This window comes from Orbicella faveolata, unplaced genomic scaffold (assembly GCF_042242905.1).
Source record: "Orbicella faveolata isolate gen_17 unplaced genomic scaffold, um_ofav_v1 contig_1, whole genome shotgun sequence".
Taxonomy (NCBI): Eukaryota; Metazoa; Cnidaria; class Anthozoa; order Scleractinia; family Merulinidae; genus Orbicella; species Orbicella faveolata.
Genome location: NW_028301536.1, coordinates 1,541,280 through 1,559,296, shown reverse-complemented (window position 1 = coordinate 1,559,296; position 18,017 = coordinate 1,541,280). Strand labels below are relative to the sequence as shown.

Here is an 18,017-nt window from a genome sequence, read left to right as displayed (position 1 = left end):
AACCAGCGCTTGCTTGTTCCAAACTGCAAACTGTTAATAATACACACATAGACTGTTTTCAGCTAATCGGTCTCAGGTTAGTTGTGTCAGGAGAAAGTCAAATGGGCAAAGGTGGTGTGAATAAAGTTTACTTTTACTTTTAAACTTCTGTTTTAGCACTGCTTTCACCTGCTTGACTCTCTCCTGACGCAACGAACTGCCCCTGGGTCTCTGAGGATGATTCCAGCTTAGTCTTGGCTGGCAATCAGCTCAGTCTCATAATATGGGCAGTGACTGTGGTGTAACAGAAATCTTGGAAAAATCGGTGAAATTTTTTGGTAAATTTCGGAAAGTAAAATTTTGAGGTGATCCATCAGTTGGCCTTCAGTAATTTTAACAGCAGCATTATGACGTAGAACTTTTTAACACTTCTGCACTTGTGTAGCCAATAAATATTAGGCAATGGCTGATTTCCAGACATCTTACAAAAGGTGAGGTTTGGTTATCTCACAGCTCAGCCTTTCAACCCATTAAAAATAGCATGGCTCACAGACTTGAATCTTGTTGAAAAGCAGATCTTTACTTTTTGTAAGTTCCTTAATAATCTACATTGCATATCACTGGACTTTATTTTCACTAAAATTAAACTACAGTACCACTGTTGTGGAATATCAGTAAAATCATAAAAGTATTTTTAATTGTTTAAATTTCCTACATGTAAATGGAATTTGGCAATGAGTCTTGAAAAATGTACACACATTTAGTATCAGAGGCTTTGCCAACAGAAGGAAAGATAAATTAATTCAAGACACGTGAATCTCTTCACTTTCACCAGAAATCTATTTTATTATTTAATTGTATAAAAAAAGTTTGCCTAAATAGTTTTACTTCATGCAATCAGGCATGAATGAATGGCCTGATTATCTCAACATGCCTTAGACAACCAACTCCCTTGAAGCAAAAGTATAAAATGTATGGAAAACAGTAACAAGATTGTGAATTCTGAGATACAGATATGAAGGGTCCAGTGTGCTTTTTTATCATGCTAGCTTGTTCAAAGGAGACCCCATTCTGTTTCCATTACAGACGTATAAATGTACATAAAGCTTATTTCTGTCCAAGTGTCCAGGATCACTTCTCTGCCACCCTGCTGCAGCCAACACCCTGAGTTATTTACAGAGCTGGTAATAAAAGACAGTGCACAAAGGCACAGCCTTTCATCGCCTTACAGTTCATCAATAGCTTCTTGATGTAATTAACAGTAACAAATTTTGTACAGTATTAACCACAACGACAATCTAGTTATCATCTGGAAGAACAGAGATAATCATTCCATATCTTGGCCAGCGATATTCCCTTGGAAGGGCAAGCTGAAACAAAAACAAAAATACAGAAAACGTGCAGTATGATAGACAATCTGGATCGTTATCACACAGGAAATTAATATTTAATACACTCCCTCAATATATGGAGTAACTAGAGGAATTCCCATAATCTCTCAAGTAATCATGCAGGGGTTTAATGCAAGATAACTGCATGGGTGTTACATGACGTACCTCATTTGGCTTTGTTAAATCATCCAAGTCTCTGTCAAGCCTTTGCAGAAAGTCATCCGTAATCAGCACCTGATGACAGCAAGTTAGTACATCTTTTATGCATGAATTATCAATTACAGTGTGCACCATGATTACAAATGACCATTGTAGGAATGCTATGCGTGCAAAGGGCCAAGTTGTTGTTATTTCCATGCCTAGGAGGCCAATTAACAAATCAAATGTGGTTTAGCATGGTCTACACTCTTATCACCAATGATATGCATCATAACAATGGTCAAAATGTTATGGACTCATGAGGCGTAGCCAAGTGAGCTCATAACAAATTTGACCACTGTGATGACACGTATCGTCGATAAGAGTACAAAGCACACTAAACCACATTTCGATTTGTTTTTTACCACAATATCAACATCAAAGAAAATGTTTTTATAGAACCCGAGCTGAAAAAGGCATTGTGTGACACATTGACGTGAGCTGAGCATTGTCTGGACTCTTATCAACAATGGCAAATTAGCCAATCATTGTGAGATTAGCAGCAATTGTGGTAAAAATAATTTTTCAGAACTTACCTGGAGCCAAGCTCCAGAGGCTGCAAACCTGTGCTCATTGTCGGTTATGGAGCCTGTCACATTGGAAGACACAAAGGTGATGGCCATGTCATTAATTGAACTATGGAACGTAAAATGTCGTCCATGATTTAGGCGGCCTCTGCAGAATAGCAAGATTAAGAGGTACAATTTATGAAAAGCAAGCACAAGAAAAAAAATCGTTTAATTCGGAGTACATTTTTGTGTACACTGCAAGTGATATCAAGCTAGACTGGGGATTGCTTACCTCAAAGCAAGTGGTAGAAGCATAGCAGCCTCCAAACCAAACCGAAGATGAATCCCTCTTAGTGTTCTTGTCCTGGAAATCTCACTCACAACACTGCTACAAGCTGACCTTCTCTCGGGTGCCATGCCATCCACTGGTGACCTTTTTGGCGTAACTGAAGACCCTGCACGTATGGGCGGCAGGACAGGAAAGCGAGAAGGCAAGTCTCTTCCTGTCAGGGCATCGTGAGATGAACCAGGAGGGAATCCGGTGTGTTGGCTGGTAGAATTGTTCACAAAGTTCTCTTCCCACCAGCATTTAGCATTGACACCGCTCAGATTAGAACCTTCTTTCTTAATCCCAGTTGTAACTGTTTCCTGTTTTGTTAAAGTAACAGTGCTAGGAGCTTACAAGTTAAGAACTACATTCAGTGTAATATTTAATGCACATGCAATTATGTTAATCATGTCAATTAAAGTGTTTTAAAACTGACCAGGTCATCAGAGAAAAGTTAGAGGCAGGTCCAGTGAAAGAAGCATTTTTTAAATTCAAAATTGAGATGTCAGTTGAAACCAACTACTTACTGGTAAATACATGCAGTCTCACTGATTTCAGTGGTAGTGTCATAGCTCACATATTTTGGAACAGCACGTTTTTGTAGGATGTCTTCAAATACTACTAAGGTTAATGACTTTTCCTTCCTTTCCTTTTCCTTTTCCTTTGAATTCTCTTTCCAGGAAATGCAAAGTGATCATGAGTCAGAGAAGGCTGTTACAATCAAAACAAAATTACCTGAAGAGAGGGATCAATTTCAAAGATTGAGTCAATTCTATCCATGTCTGTTACAAGCCAAGGCCCACCAGCTCTGAACAGCAAGAAAACAACAACAAAAAAAATTCATACTATATTTGGGAAAGTCTGACTCAGTAAAAATACTAATAGTACAGTCACATTATTCTCTACTTGCACAAATCCCATAATACACCTCTTTTACATCCCCCCCCCCCCCAAAAAAAAAATTCATAGGCATTGTTTGATATCCCAGGAGAAATTGCAAACAATGATTATGCAAAATTTTGGGGGTAAAAGAGGTGTATTATGTTATTTGTGCAAGTAGAGAATTGAAAGAAATCTCAGTGTACTGTAGCTGGTCCCTGCATTAAAAGTCCCTTTTCAGAAAGTGTACCCCAGCCTATATAACCCTGGTTTATTGCCCCTTATTAACAGTTTCCCAGCTGAAACTACATGTATGTTCTCCCTCATTCTAAGCATTACCTGGCTGATAGTTTCATATATATGCACAGGTACATGTAAGTAGCACCTGTGTGATACTGAACAGTCCCTGCCCCACTGAGTGAATGCATAATCCCCTACATATCCCACCCCATGATTAGTAGGTTTGTTGTGCACTTACGGTGGTACTTTTCGTAAGAGGTCCAACACAGCAGGCCCATTCCAATGTTGAGCTGCCTGTAGTTCTTCTGAACAAATTCCAACTGCCTGTCACAAGAAAGATCACAACTGACGAATGCAATAGACCACTTTCAATATATTACAATTCAGCTTGGCAGCGAGGCTTAGAGGACACAAACAAAGGAAATTGAATGACCATGTTTATTCATTTCTTTTGGTTGTGTCCTCTAGCCCTCACTATCAAGTTGAATTTAATATATCGAAAGTGGTCTATTGAGGGCAGAAAACAAATTTTATAGCAGGCGGAAACAACAATCTGGAGTACAGAACCACATGTTTAATAATAGATAGAGTGTACTTATAATATATCTTAGTTAGCCCAATAGACTTAGAGGACTTAAAAATGCAAAATATTGTGTTTAGTCAGTTCATCATTACCTGAATGAAGCGAACAGATCCCAACGGGCTTGTTACGACTGGTAACCGAGGATCATCCACCATTAACATGTGCTGTATGTGAGATGGATTACAGTTATACTGCCCAGCGGCAGAAGGTGTCTGATCCAACGGCAGGTGCCAGGAAACATGGTCTCCACTGTACAGTGTGTTCCCTGTTGAAGAACAAAAACAAAATTAAGTTAACGTACCCCAAGCAATGGTTAAGAAAGAATCTTTTGTCTTAGTTTATGACACTTGAAGCTCTATTGTTGCTTGCCTGTCTGGAACACATAGCGGGCAAGGGACTGCAGTAATTCTGCTGGCCAGCTAGGCGGCGATGTCTCTCCAGCTTGCTTCTTCAGACGAAATGTGAGCTCAAATCCAAAGCCACTGGGACTGTCTCCCCTGGTGACTCTGTGGAAAACATCAAGAACAAGAAATAACTGATCCAGTCAGAGATCATACTGAAGAGAAGATACTACATGCAGAGTCTATAGTCGCATGAGTATGCATTCATGAATAAAACTTTAAATTATAATATATTATACATACTCATGAACACGTCCATCACCATGGAGATCTGACAGGCCTGAGGAGATATAGTGCCAGTGAGATGGAATACCATCCATTGGACTTCCTGGATTATTAAACATGCTGATGAAATCCAGTGGATCAGGACCACCAAGCCTGGAACAACAACATACTTAGTCTCAATTACCAAAAAAAATTCCTGCACAGCAAAAACAGCTGGAAAAAATTGTGCAAAGGGAGCTATAAGGAAAGAAATCAAGCAAGTGCTTTCTGCTATCCAGATTCTGTTGTTTGATTTAAAAAAATTCTTGCACAAGCTATTACTTACAAAACAAAATCATGCACAACCTAAAGGTGAGAGAAAAATTTCATGACCCAGAAAATTGCCCAACCCCCCTCAAAAAAAAAAAACAATGGTCCATCCCAATTGTATGTTGTCTACTAATAATAAATAGTAATAATAATGGCACTATTACAGCACATATTAACATGTGGATATGTTCATGTGCACTTTACAAAATTATTTATAGCAATTATTCTCAAATAAAATACAAATATAATACATAAACTTAATGAGTTTGAACACAAGTAAAATCCAGAAGGCAATGGTCTGCTAGCCAAATTCCTTTGTTGATCTATCTATTTTACACAAAACAGTAATTTTTCTGAGCATGGAGACAGGGACTATCTAATACTAAAAAAATATTGATAATACACAGCCGTACAACTGGGAACCACAAGCGCAAGTTCGAAGCATTAGTCAGGTACAAAGCCAAAAACATTTGAACGTTTGTCAATAATCAATCTTAAGTGAGTTTACTTCCAGTGTTCACAACATTGCCCTTTAATCTGCTTTAATATCAACCGAGTCATATTAAATCCCACTTTCTATATTTCTATTGTGTTTCTTGACAGCCAGAAATGAACAGGAAAAGATAAGCTTCCTCGATCGGTAAAAGCAGGTAAAAGAGGACTACATAGGTCCAGTAATCAGACACGATCAGGCGTATAGTACGTGATCAAATCACTGTGAAAAATACCGTGCGTATACATGAATCTAATTTTCGTTCGGTAAATACTCACCAATATTTGACTACTGCAGTAACCTGTAACGGGTTTGGCTGATCAGGGTAGACTTGTTTCAAAGTGGAGTAGATGGCTTCCAAGCCACGCGGAGTTGGAACCATCGGCGTCGGCATAGAAATTCCACAATATCCTGACATTGTTCGATCAAACTGGTTCGATCGTTTTAAGCCTGCTGCTTCAATAGATAGGCAAATATTCCCTTTGATCTTCAAATTTCGATTGTCCAGTGCCAAACATCAGCCACATGTGATCAGTTGAGCAGTAAATCAAAACACAGCTGTAGGAATTTCACGCGCGTTTGTGACAAAAAAAAAAAAAATCGGCGCTCGCGTACACGTCCGACAAGAGGTCGTTGCAAACAGCGAGGACAGCTGTTTCGTTCACCAAACACACTGGAAAGAAGGCACAGAAAAATCAAACTTCGTCAGCTTGAGGACTCCATACTCCCATTGAGTACATTAATGCGAAAGTGTTTGTAAAATTGAGTACCGTATAGTGTTTCTGTTTGCCAAACATGAATTTCAGAGGTGTAATAAATTTTGAAGAAGACTGGACCGAGATGAAGTTATCGAGCACAGACTGCTGGGAAATTTCCAAATCAATTTTCAAGATGGCGGCTAATCATGAACTGCCACACCGTGACTGAACCGTCTGACTGTGATTTGGGTATCCCCGAGTTTTGGGTACTCCGCACCCAAACCCCTTTTGTTTTGCGAATTGTGGATAAATTTCACTTGCATAGTCTGCGGCATGTTATGCTAACAGTGTTTTGGGCATCCCTTCTAGGGACACTAGGGATTTGGGGATACCCAAATCGCTGTAACCGGGACCCCGATTTGTGACACCGCCAGCTAAGCTCAGGGTCCCTAGAGCCCGAATTGTTAGGCTGTGAAGCCCGGAACCTCATCATTTCACTGCCTCGAGTCCTGATCTTTTTTTAGGACCGGAGTCCGGAGCCCTGAAAATATTTTTGTTGTCGAGCAAGGATGTGAAAATTCAATCCTTTTCAGTGCCCAGAAAAATTAAATCTAGAAAATGCAACAGAAAAGAGAAATATGCCTTCGTTTCTCCATTTGTCAAGGGTGAAACGCAATTAAAGCATTCAGATGGTGTTTCCTTTCTGCAGTTTGTTAGATTGTTTGCCCTTATTCAGCTTCTTAAGATGTGATACATGCAGCCGAAATAAAACACTAATACCCAGACCCCCAAACTGGATTAAAGGGTCAGCCACATATATATTGCACTCATTGATTTGTAAATAGTACTAAAACCTCAGTCACAATTTAAATTGAACTTGTTCTCAAGATCTCTCTCAAAAAAAATTGATCAGTTCCTGCTGATTCCTTTTTTAAAGAAACTCCGCGGTAAATCATCCACATCATGGTCTTGTGTGTCGCATAACACTTGCATGGAATAGGGATTATATTTGCGTTTCCTTCTGACTGGGTGCACTGTAATCGTACTTGTGCATTTTTGAATGCCAAATGCATTTTTGGCAAAATTCATCTTCAACCGGATTCGTCTGTCAGCACGAGTTTGTGAACACAATTAGTAAAGTATTTAATAAAGTAAAACTTTCTTTCGTCAGGGTGGCCCTTCAGCACCAGAGGGGCCCTGGTAATAAATGTTACAAAAAAACAAAAACAAAAACAAAAACAAAATTGCAAATATACATAGATAAAAAAAATCGAATTTAAGAAGCGAGAAGGAAAATACATGAATATGCTGACCTATGCTATAAGTGCTAAAAATGCTAAATAAGGTGAGATTTAATAAAAAGCTTAAGAAAGCGACTCCGCTCTTTGTTTTTTTGTTTTTGTTTTTGTTTTTGTTTTTTTGGCGGCGAATTAAAAAGCACTGAACCTGAAAATCAAGTACGCTTAGCGAGGCTAAGTTTTGGCTTTGGTTGGTGGAAGTCACTTTCGTTGCGAGAGCTGTAGCTATATGTACATTATAGTTCATATTAGTGCTCAGTTCCAACACCGGATACCTTACGTTTTCGGAAAACAAAAGGGATTAAGTATCTTCATGACATGAAACTTCGAGGTCAGCCCTAGCCAGGAAGTCGGGTACAAATAGTCGTCCAATCGATTCCACAAAGGAGAAATAATCGCGTGCTAGAAAACTGGTACAGTATTTCATTTCGCAATATATCAGAAAGGGTACGGGCGTCGTCATGATTTCGAACTCAAAATGGTTTCGGAATTTCGGAATGATTACGATATCTTTCTCAAAATTGTCCCGGAAATCTCGCAAATGAACGAAAATGACCTCGGAAGTGTCGATGAGACTTAAGAGCCACGTTGAGATTTTAGATCAAAACCATCTGAAAAATTGTGTGAAAAATCGCAGTAAGATCACAAACCTCGGAAAAACACAAGTTAAACGCTGCAAAGCTACAAGGGATTATCAGTCAACCTTGCTTTTAGATAGTCAACTTATATGCTCATAAATTTTGCAAAAAAAAAGACCGTTGCTGAAACTGAATCCTTTTTAAGGTGGTTCAAAACTTCATGCTACAACTGATCATGGTATAAGATATCATGGTATCATAGGTTCCCATAGCAACAGTATGACCTGCTAAATCGCCCTTGATTACAGCTTTTCTTTTTCAAAAACGGCATGAATCCTTTTCTCTTAAACGAGCACGGTGACCCCCACTTTTTATTTCATAATTTCAATGACAACAATATGCTCAATAACTGAGAAAAAATTTAGCAGAAATCTATAGCTTCCTTTTCTGGCAAATGAAATAAAATATAATATACAGAGCGAGATATAACGGGCCCAGCAGCGCATGTCCAAATTATGTTTCCTTGAAAGAGTAAAAAAAATGCAGGGTATTTGAAGACATTTTTCTGGGACGTAGATAAATAAAAAATCAAAGAAAGTCAAACTGTGTGTGATATCTGACACGCTGCATTGGAAAATAATCGAGCTTTTTTGTTGCGCACGGAGATTACCAAAAGTCACCTAAATAACCGTATTTGTCAGCACTGTGGCGTGAAAACAAGCACGGTGACCCCCTCTTTTTACTACGTTTTTAATATCTCCATGTCCTGTCACAACAGTATACCAAGTTTCATCGGAAATCTATGGCGGGTTCTTTTACTAGGGAATCACCTTAACTCGTTTTTAGTGCAATTCATGCGCGTTGTTTCTGTGTGACCCTGAATAAATGAAGTTTCTAGTAATAGCTTCTTCTAAAAAACGATATACCTAATTCAAGACTAGAATTCAAAAACCACACCTTATTTGACGGACTAAAATGGCTAAAATCGATAGTCTATTTCTGACCAAAACGGCTAAAAATATGCTCTTTGGTGCCGCACATGCCTATATAGGTATATTTATATAACGGAGTATCCTTTGGGAATTTAACGAACTGTCCTAGCTAAGCCCTCATCGATTAAAACAAACAATCGAAATTTGTAGCCCGTATCCGGCGTGACCACACGGTCCGACAAACAGTGTCCCCAGTTAATTAAAAAAAAAAAAAAAAAAAAAAAAAAAAAAAGCTAAATACTGTCTGACACTTAATTAAATAAAGCCATTTATTCATTCATTCAAATGAACCACTATAGCGTGCATCAGTGGAGAGCTGTCGAGTCAGGGTTAAATCATATTCTCACATGCGCATTTTTATGGTTTAGATTGTAAGGACAAGGCCAATTGCAGCTGGTGCAACTACAACAAACAGCTTGGCTATTGCAGTAATCCCACCATTAGCTGGGACTGCAAATTCACTTGTAACATCTGCAAGGGGAAATGAACATTGGCTTCGAGACAGGTAAAATGGTAAATTCTTTTAACAACTTTAAAAATTTTAGCCCTGGACTATTTTAGGGATGCCCTTAAGAGTATTTTTAAGAGGATTTGCTGCTCGTAAATAGTATGACCTGGTGTATGTACTTTTGCGAAATAAGGTGTACGCGTTATCAAAACTTTGAAATCGTCCAGCTATCCAAGATCAAACCAAAACAAAAGATTATTGAGATTTCTCAAGGCTTCCGGGAAAATATACATTTGCTATTAATCAAAAAGGCAAGTGTGCATACCCTCTAGTTCCATTTTGATATCTAATGTCGGTAACTTCTCAAAAAAATTACCATACCTTTTACTATCAGTCTAGCCTGCGTAGTTGGCGGTTTCGGAGGGTTTTTTCGGCGGGGTTCCCTGGCGCGGAAACCCACCGAAACCGCCAGCTATGCCGGTTAATACCTGCCTAGATTAGAACTCTGCTATTTGCGGGTGATATCGTGCACAGTCATGTTATCAGACTGAGAAATGCACGCTTGGACTCCAACCCGGGCCACATCGGTAGAAGGCGAGCGACTCTCCACACCAGTGCGACAGCCTTGCTTCCCTAAAGGGGATATTGTGTCCATTATACGATATCTTTTTCTAACCGACGTCAAAACAGATTTATGGTAATATTGTGTATCTTTTTTGGCAATTCTTGCTTTTCAGATATCTGGCAAGTGTACGCTGATCAGGGAGTAGAATGTAGTCATGGCAGACAACAGGAAAATTAAACACAGGAATTGGAGTAATTTTGAAATAAAAGGGGCAAAAATAGCTGTTAAACATGTTGTGGTTCATTTGCTCCCTGAGGGAAGTGAAAAGCCTGTTTAAAAGAACGAGGAATTTAGAAAATAATATATCATATTCGTCGAGAGCTGGTCGAGAGGATGATTCGTCAGCAATCCACGTTTTTTCGCTACTAAATGAAAAGTTCCGATATAACTAAAAAGGGCAGTGTCCATGTCTTTGACTCCACCAATAGGCCACTTGCAAGTTACCTTGTGCCTCTATTTCAAAATTAAACGAGTACTTGTGCAAAAACTTTCATACAAAGAGGAGTTTGATTTGCATGAAAATGAACGAGTAGGTGGAAGCATTTCCATATGGATGGTATTACATGAAGACTCGTTTTCACACAGAGACAAAAGACAACTCGGAATTGGCCTATTGTCACGGCTTGGGTACATGATTCCAAATTTAAAGAAAAAACACTCAACTACAACCCTACCCACCTTAGCACACTGATCTTCCGTGCACCTTTTGGAAAGTTAGAAAAATTATGCACGCATGGAAGCGGAAATGTAGTATTGCGCACGTATGCAAAAAGCGCGCTAATGTTTTTCATTTCGTTAAAGGTTATAGACTGATAGCCGAAAGCCTATATTTTTAATCTTTTTTAACCAGAGAACGTTTTTTCACTTTAATATGTCTTATCCTTGGTTACAGCTCGATTTTTACAAGAAAAAAGTAGTCCGCTTTCGGGTAATTTCGACCAGTACGCGAACTTGCTTGCGGCTCACAAGTTCTCACCACTTCGGGAAAAAAAAATAGACAAATGGACGGAAAACTGAAACACGACTGCAGACTTTCTAGGACGTACATGTCTGACAAGAGGTCGTTGTCAACAACGAGGACAGCTGCCTCGTAGTCCATACTCATGTGTTAAAATACTGTGCGGTGTAATAAATTTTGCAGCCCACAAGTTCTCACCACTTCGCGGAAAAAAAATTAGACAAATGGACGGAAAACTGAAACACGACTGCAAACTTTCTAGGACGTACATGTCTGACAAGAGGTCGTTGTCAACCGCGAGGACAGCTGCTTCGTAGTCCGTACTCAATTGTTAAAATACTGTGAGGTGTAATAAATTTTGAAGAAGACTGGACCGAGATGAAGTTAGCGAGCACAGACTGCTGGGAAATTTCCTCCTCTATTTTCAAGATGGCGGCCGAGCCGCCAGCCAAGCTCGATAACGAGTCAAGACGTTTAGTCAGCCAGATAGTTGAACATGTGAAGTCCCAAGGTATATTCGATCAATTCAGGCGTGACTGTATTGATGAACTGGAACAGAAGGTTGGTTATTCAGTTAAAATAAATTCGTAAACTGTATTGAGATCTTAGACTAAAAATTATCGACTGAGGCCTTGAAGACTCCTTGAGCTACCGGCGTCGACAAAACCTGGATCGGATCGGACCGGATCACGGATCGGATCACGGACCGGATCACGGATCGGATCACGGATCGGATCACGGATCGGATCACGGATCGGATCAAGGAAAAAAAAATTCAAACTTCAAGATTCAAAATTCAAAAGTTTGTTGAGCAAATTACACTAGAGTGACTACTGTGAGCAGAACGTTTTATTTAATTCAGGTGTGATATTCCTTTATTCTTTTATAATATCAAGCCAACTGGGAGCTGGTCACAGATGAATTTTTTTCAGGCTGTTGGGTTTTGATTGCGATGATCAATCATGTCTTCATATCTTTCTCCGCAGTTCAGATAAATGATATTTCGTATATTCGCTTGCATCAAAGGTAAACTGTCATAAAACGCGTCAGCATGGTAATAATAGGACGAACGTATGAATCGAAACACAAAAACTAAAAACACTAATAATATTAAACACCTGATGATTTCAAACAATTTCCGTTTCTGAGACAAGTCTATACTTTTACAAGATGTGAGTTTGGAATACGATATTTCGTACTGGAATAAAAGGAAACAGACCATTTGTATTTCAAGGAAATATAGCTGTTTTACAAAAAAATATAGGAATAACATCGATAGTGTGAACGATAACGCAACCCGAGAATAGACAACATTTTAGGAGTTACGTCACGATTTTTGAAGTCATTTTTAGGGTCGTAAAGAGTTGCCTTTATATGGAATAAAACCTTAAAATGATCGTGTTCTAGGATAGAAAGCACTTAAGAGGCAAGAACAAATCAAAACGGAATGAGGATCGTTAAGGATGGCAAAGATTAACGAGGACTACAAATGACGAACTTGAAAAACTAGGCTAGTTTTTTCAAGATGCGCAAATCGTGACGTAGCTCCTTTAAAGCAAGTCATGTCCTTAAGCTTTCGTACGTAAGCTTTCTCATTAACTGTAACGCTAACTGTAACGTTCACATTTGACACGAAAAAGTAGCCGAGAATTAGCTACTGATACTAACAACAATTTCAAAAACGAGAATGGGAGGTTCACGTAAGTTTCAAGCCAGCTAACGATCAAATATCACTACATCTGCCTGTTCATTACAATTTAAATTCGTCGTAAATCAGGCGCTTATGTGGCTTTTTAAATGACCTCTTGTCATTCTCTTTAATTAACATGTCATTGCGTCAAATTCGGGATTCTTATTTTTATTCAACATATTTTAGTTTTCCACTTTTATTTTTTATTTATTATTATCTTATAAACGATTCGATTTTTTTTTTCCTTAAAACGTTTTTTTTTTTCTTCTGTGATCCGATCTGTGATCCGATCCGCGATCCGATCCGTGATCCGATCCGTGATCCGGTCCGTGATCCGATCCGTGATCTGGTCCGGTCCGGTCCGATCCAGGTTTTGTCGACGCCGTTGAGCTACTGTTATCTCGTCGATCTATAGTGAATTGTCAATTTAACCATCCAAAATGCTACTGAAGGACAATTTCAAAGGTTTATTGACATCTATTCGACTACTGTAAGAACTTCTCCGAAATTACCTAATTGAGAATATGGATAGTAGAAGACTGGATCCATGAAGTAGGCTTAAACACGAGACAGTGTAACATATTCCATAAATTAAAAGGGTTATTATCAGCTGTCATAAAAGTGTAAGTCCCAGTTTGTCAGCGAGTAGCAGATATTGGCATTGTGTTTTTATTCTGTATTCTAACACTTGTATATTTGTCTATAAACAGGAATCTTATCGGCAGTTGAAACAGCGGGTTGAGAGCCATGTGGCAACGTTCTTGTCAAAACAAACATGGACAGATGCTCTGCCAAAAAATCAAGTCAGAGACAGCTTGCGAAAACATATCAATCAGTAAGTGATGCTCCTAAATAGAGTCATCTGCTAATGGCAGTTATAGGAACCAAACCTAAAGTAACCACATCATGCAGGCCAATCATAACAAACAGGTTACCTGAGGACTGGAACCATGGCCATGTCATTAATAGTATTAATAAGTAATAATAAAATTAAAAATATAGGGTACTATGCTGTTCTAATTAACTGAAGGCCTTAGGAAAAAAGGTAAATTTTAGCAAAGGAAACTGAAAACTGTGTCTCCTGCTCCTAAGATTGATTTCTTTGAATTCCTTTGGTTAACTTATCATCTTGGGAAAGTGATGAGGGGTGTGGCATGTCTAAAACACAGGTCATGGATCATTGTTTTACTAATACTGGAACAACCCTAACCCCTTCCTAATGCTAACCTTAGGCCTAAACATTGTCTTAGTGTAGTATTTAGGCCTAAAACATTGTCTTAGTGTAGTACTTAGGCCTAAGGTTAGCATTAGGAAGGGGTTAGGGTTGTACCAGTATTGGTAAAACAGTGACCCGTGCCCTGTGTTTTAGACCTGCCGTGAGGGGTGGGGTGGGGGGGGGGGGGCTTATTAGAGAGAAATTTGAATTGCGTTCAATTGAAAGGCAACCATAATGAGTGTAACACATGCATTGTGTTACTTAATTGTTGTTTTACAATCAAACTCAGAAAACTGTGATTACCTAAAATATGTCTGGAATGTTTATTGTGTTATAACCAATCACGAGCGAGATCTTCAACCACAGAAGCCATAGAAAACAGTCACGGTTTTCGCTTTGTCCTGTCTTTATATATTACTGAAAGTCTAAATAATTGCTATCCTATTGTTTCAAGAACCACTTCCAGTACTTAGTTTGAGGGATTCTGGAAAACAAGAATCCTGCGGATGTATACGGTTACTCAAGCGAAGCGACGGTTAATTTGACATGGCTATAAATAAGGATGAATCATTGGTATCATCTTTGGTTAAACTAGTGACTCACCTCAATTTTCTGCTGTTCCTTCCCAAATAAATTTGCACTTGATTCACATATTACAAAAATGTAATGGAAGACTTCCATTTTCATCAGTATTACTCATACCTTTTCGATGTTATCAAAATACCGAAATGAAATAGTGAAAGAACTGATCTGGATAGTTCATGCTTGAGGGATTTAACAGCCACCAGTTGTGCAAACCCTGTATAACTGAAATAGAGGATTTATTTTGAAACCTTTGAAACGAAACAAATTTGTTCCGTGACCAATGGCAACTCATCTGTTTCTGTGGTTTTTGTGAATGAAGATCTCGTTTGTGATTGGTAATAACACAATGAACATTCCAGACATTTTTTAGGCGTTCACGGTTTTCTGACTTTGGCTGTAATAACTCTTGTAGCTTTAAGCAATTTTATAGAAAGATGAAATCTGATCCCACATTTAGGGAAATCAGATTTAACAGATTACCCGCATAGCCGGTAGCAAAGAAGATGTCTGATTTTGAATTTTAAATTATTTTAAATTATGAAAGTATATTATACATTGTATTGGTTTTACTTTCAAATCTGATTATGCATATTTTATCCACTTACACTTGTAGGTTAATTTTCAGTTAGATTAGGTATATAGTTACACACAACGTGTTTAAATAAAGGATCTAACTTACACTGTACTTAATTACTTGTGACTAGTGTAGTGTTTCAGGAAGTGTTTAAAATAACACTCATCTCATCACTTTGTTGAAATTCCTTTTCAGATCAGAAGTGCTGGAGCGAGGCATCAAACAACTTATCGCACAGGCCTTGGATAGCAAGGCAAAGGTGTTTCAGACCCGTATTGAAGGTGTTGTACAGAACTATATTTACACAAAACAACATCCACAAGCTCAAGAGAAACAAAATCGCAAACATAAGACATTGGATGAGAAAGAGGACAGTAAATCATCGAGTTCTGATGCAAAGCACGATGTTATATCCGACATAAGCCAGCTTATTCCAATTCCAGGTCCACCAGCTACTGTTGCTAAGACAACGGAGGCTGCTGACAAGAAGTTGGGGGCTCAAGAAAGTACAAAGAGTGGTTCAAAAGGCTTTCAGGCAGTGAAGAAGTCTAACTCAGTGCAAGGGAAGTCTTTGTCACTTGCAGGACGAGGCGAGGAGACTAGAACTGGGAGTCCTGTCAATGAAAGGCTCCAAGCAGACGACAGCAGCAGAGCTAAAGAAGGAAAGAGTAAGACCTCTAGAGTAAAAGCAGAAAGTTTGAGTCGAGATGATGGTCGCAATTCTCCGAAAGTACATGTAGAAGACAGCAGCCTCAAAATGAGCAAGACAACCAGAGTGAAAGTGGAAAGCACCAGCCTTGGTGAGAATTGTGCGCCGTCCATGGTGGAGAACAGAAACAGTTTGAAAAATCAAGGTGACATTGCCAGCTTATATGCAGAGAAGAATGAAAACTTGAATCCAGTTCATCTCTTACCAGCAGCTGAGAAAATGGTTTTGGAAGAGAAGACTGAGAAAATGAATGAAAGTGAAAGTGCTGTCACTTGGGAGGCAAAGGTCAAAGTAAAAGAGGAAAAGGCCGAGACATTTGAAAGAAAAGAACAAACAAATTTAAGTAAGAATCTACCACATCAACAGAAAGAGGAAGTAAAAGCTGGATCAGAGATGAAGGTTTTAGATGACTGTATTAAACAAGAGCACGAGAAGATTCTGTTGGATGAAGTCCCAAAACTCGACACGGGAGCTCAAAGAAATGATAGCGTTCAGACAACAAAGATGGTTGAAGAAATACCTGAAGGACAGAGCGGAAATGTCGTGAAGCCTGGTGTTGATGGGGCAGTCCTATCACAAAATGAAAACAAAATGCAAGAAAGCGTTGAAAGATTGGAGCCAGTGATGGAGCCAGCAGAAAGAGTGGATATGACATTAGATACCACAGGTGAAGAAAAAAGTGCAGCTGAAGGCGACGAGGTTACACAAAGCAGTGCTTCAGGACACAGTGGAAAGAAGGCGACTGATCTTCCAACTGCTCTAGATACCACTGAAAAAGCTATTGAAGAGTCACCATCACACGCCAAGTTAGGAAGTCTTGAGTTAATCACCCCGAGTGATACGTTATCGAGGCACTCTTTGCCTAATGAAAGCCAAGAACTCCAGTCCCAACAGAAAGAAAACCTTGTGAAAAGCGAGTCTGGTCTCGAAAAGCCGAGCTCAGTGGCTTCCTCTATGGCACGAGAAGACTTGGGTCAGGTGTCTTCAACTGGTGAATATTCCGATGGTGAATCGGACATTTCCGAGGTGTCATCTGTTCACACTAGCGACTTGTCATCATTTGATGGGGAGATCAGTTCGGGGAGTGAGTCTTATGATGAAGATGATGGAACGCAAGAAGTCGACGAACCAGAGGAGCGCGAAAAACACACAGACGGAGAAAAAGAACAAGCAAACTTGCTTCAAAGCGAGCAGGATTCCAATACAATGCCAAGGCGTCGTTCTACAAGAATTAGCTCACGCAGAAGTACGAAAGAAGGTGAAAGCGAAATCTCAGAGAATGAAGCCAGTAGAAAAGAAAGCCGAGATTCCTCCCGTAAACGAAGGCATGGAGAGAAAAGAAATAGAAAACCACGCCCCGAGATTGTCAAAGGGCAACAGAGTGAATTAGGTCTCGATAAGCCTCGCAGAAGAGGTCGACCTCGCAAGGATGATAAGCGAACGTCTAGTAATTCTGATAGCCAGATCAGGCGTTCTAGAACACATCATCGAGAAGATGGTAGTACTGCAGCTGAAAGAAGTGGCAGTGATTCCAGAGAATCTAGGAGTACACGATCTCAAAGACAGATTAAACGAACTCGTTGCTATTCGCCAAGTAGTGAAGGCACTAGAGAAGTGTTCCTGCCTCGTAAACGAAGCCGGGATGATCCCATTTAGTCTCGCTATTTCTCTTGCCACGTTTGGAGAGCAGATGGAATTTCTCTTCCCTCAATTCCCTCAGGGTGTCACTAAGTATTACTACATTTGACAGTTACTTGAAAACCACTCAACACATTAAAACTAGAGAAACTGTGTATGAGGCTCCGAATTCATAAAATGACCTCAGTGGCAGGCGACATGAACCTTGAGCAACTTTTTTCATCTTTGACTAAGAAGTAAGGCAAACCAGACTCAAAAGCGTGTACACGTGTAGTTTCTGTAAACCTGGTGGATTTACAATGGAAAAATAAAGGTCTGTTATCTTGTCATCTGACTGGTTGCTTTTTTGCAGCAGGAAGGAGTTGGAGGCGGGGAGGTGAGTGGCAGGGGGGGGGGGTGGCTGAGTGGAAATGCTCTATTTGGATCTTCAAATCCTATACCCATATCTAACCTAACGCCTCCCCAGACTGGCA

The 18,017-nt window shown here is 39.4% G+C and overlaps 2 protein-coding genes across 3 annotated transcripts; one reads left to right on the top strand and one right to left on the bottom strand.

Annotated features, from left to right (window-relative positions):
• Nucleotides 1-538: 538 nt before the first annotated feature.
• On the bottom strand, nt 539-6,364 carry LOC110042694 (suppressor of fused homolog). 2 transcript variants are annotated; one of them, XM_020748060.2, is made up of 10 exons: nt 5,814-6,363; nt 4,752-4,886; nt 4,477-4,613; nt 4,200-4,372; nt 3,763-3,848; nt 3,141-3,213; nt 2,370-2,725; nt 2,105-2,243; nt 1,536-1,604; nt 539-1,349 (listed from the first exon to the last, which is right to left on the bottom strand). In XM_020748060.2, exons 1-10 carry the CDS (start codon nt 5,951-5,953, stop codon nt 1,278-1,280), a joined length of 1,380 nt encoding a protein of 459 aa, XP_020603719.1. In that variant the 5' UTR covers nt 5,954-6,363; the 3' UTR covers nt 539-1,277. The 2 variants fall into 2 exon arrangements, with proteins under 2 accessions (XP_020603719.1, XP_089140227.1); XM_089284101.1 differs by lacking the exon at nt 539-1,349 and having other exon boundaries at nt 1,386-1,604; nt 5,814-6,364.
• A 5,146-nt stretch (nt 6,365-11,510) lies between these two features.
• On the top strand, nt 11,511-17,873 carry LOC110042641 (uncharacterized). The gene is made up of 3 exons (XM_020748010.2): nt 11,511-11,693; nt 13,533-13,657; nt 15,393-17,873. Exons 1-3 carry the CDS (start codon nt 11,511-11,513, stop codon nt 17,560-17,562), a joined length of 2,478 nt encoding a protein of 825 aa, XP_020603669.2. The 3' UTR covers nt 17,563-17,873.
• The last annotated feature ends 144 nt before the right edge of the window (nt 17,874-18,017 follow it).

What these genes read in the sequence shown, in the direction of transcription:
- LOC110042694 (XM_089284101.1), bottom strand. Translation starts at nt 5,953, where the DNA reads ATGTCAGGATATTGTGGAATTTCTATGCCGACGCCGATGGTTCCAACT. An exon ending in CCGCTATGTGTTCCAGACAG is followed by an intron (nt 4,373 to 4,476) that starts GCAAGCAACAAT and finishes GTTCTTCAACAG; the next exon opens with GGAACACACTGTACAGTGGA. An exon ending in CTTCTACCACTTGCTTTGAG is followed by an intron (nt 2,244 to 2,369) that starts GTAAGCAATCCC and finishes GCTATTCTGCAG; the next exon opens with AGGCCGCCTAAATCATGGAC.
- LOC110042641 (XM_020748010.2), top strand. Translation starts at nt 11,511, where the DNA reads ATGAAGTTAGCGAGCACAGACTGCTGGGAAATTTCCTCCTCTATTTTC. An exon ending in TTGATGAACTGGAACAGAAG is followed by an intron (nt 11,694 to 13,532) that starts GTTGGTTATTCA and finishes GTCTATAAACAG; the next exon opens with GAATCTTATCGGCAGTTGAA. An exon ending in TTGCGAAAACATATCAATCA is followed by an intron (nt 13,658 to 15,392) that starts GTAAGTGATGCT and finishes ATTCCTTTTCAG; the next exon opens with ATCAGAAGTGCTGGAGCGAG.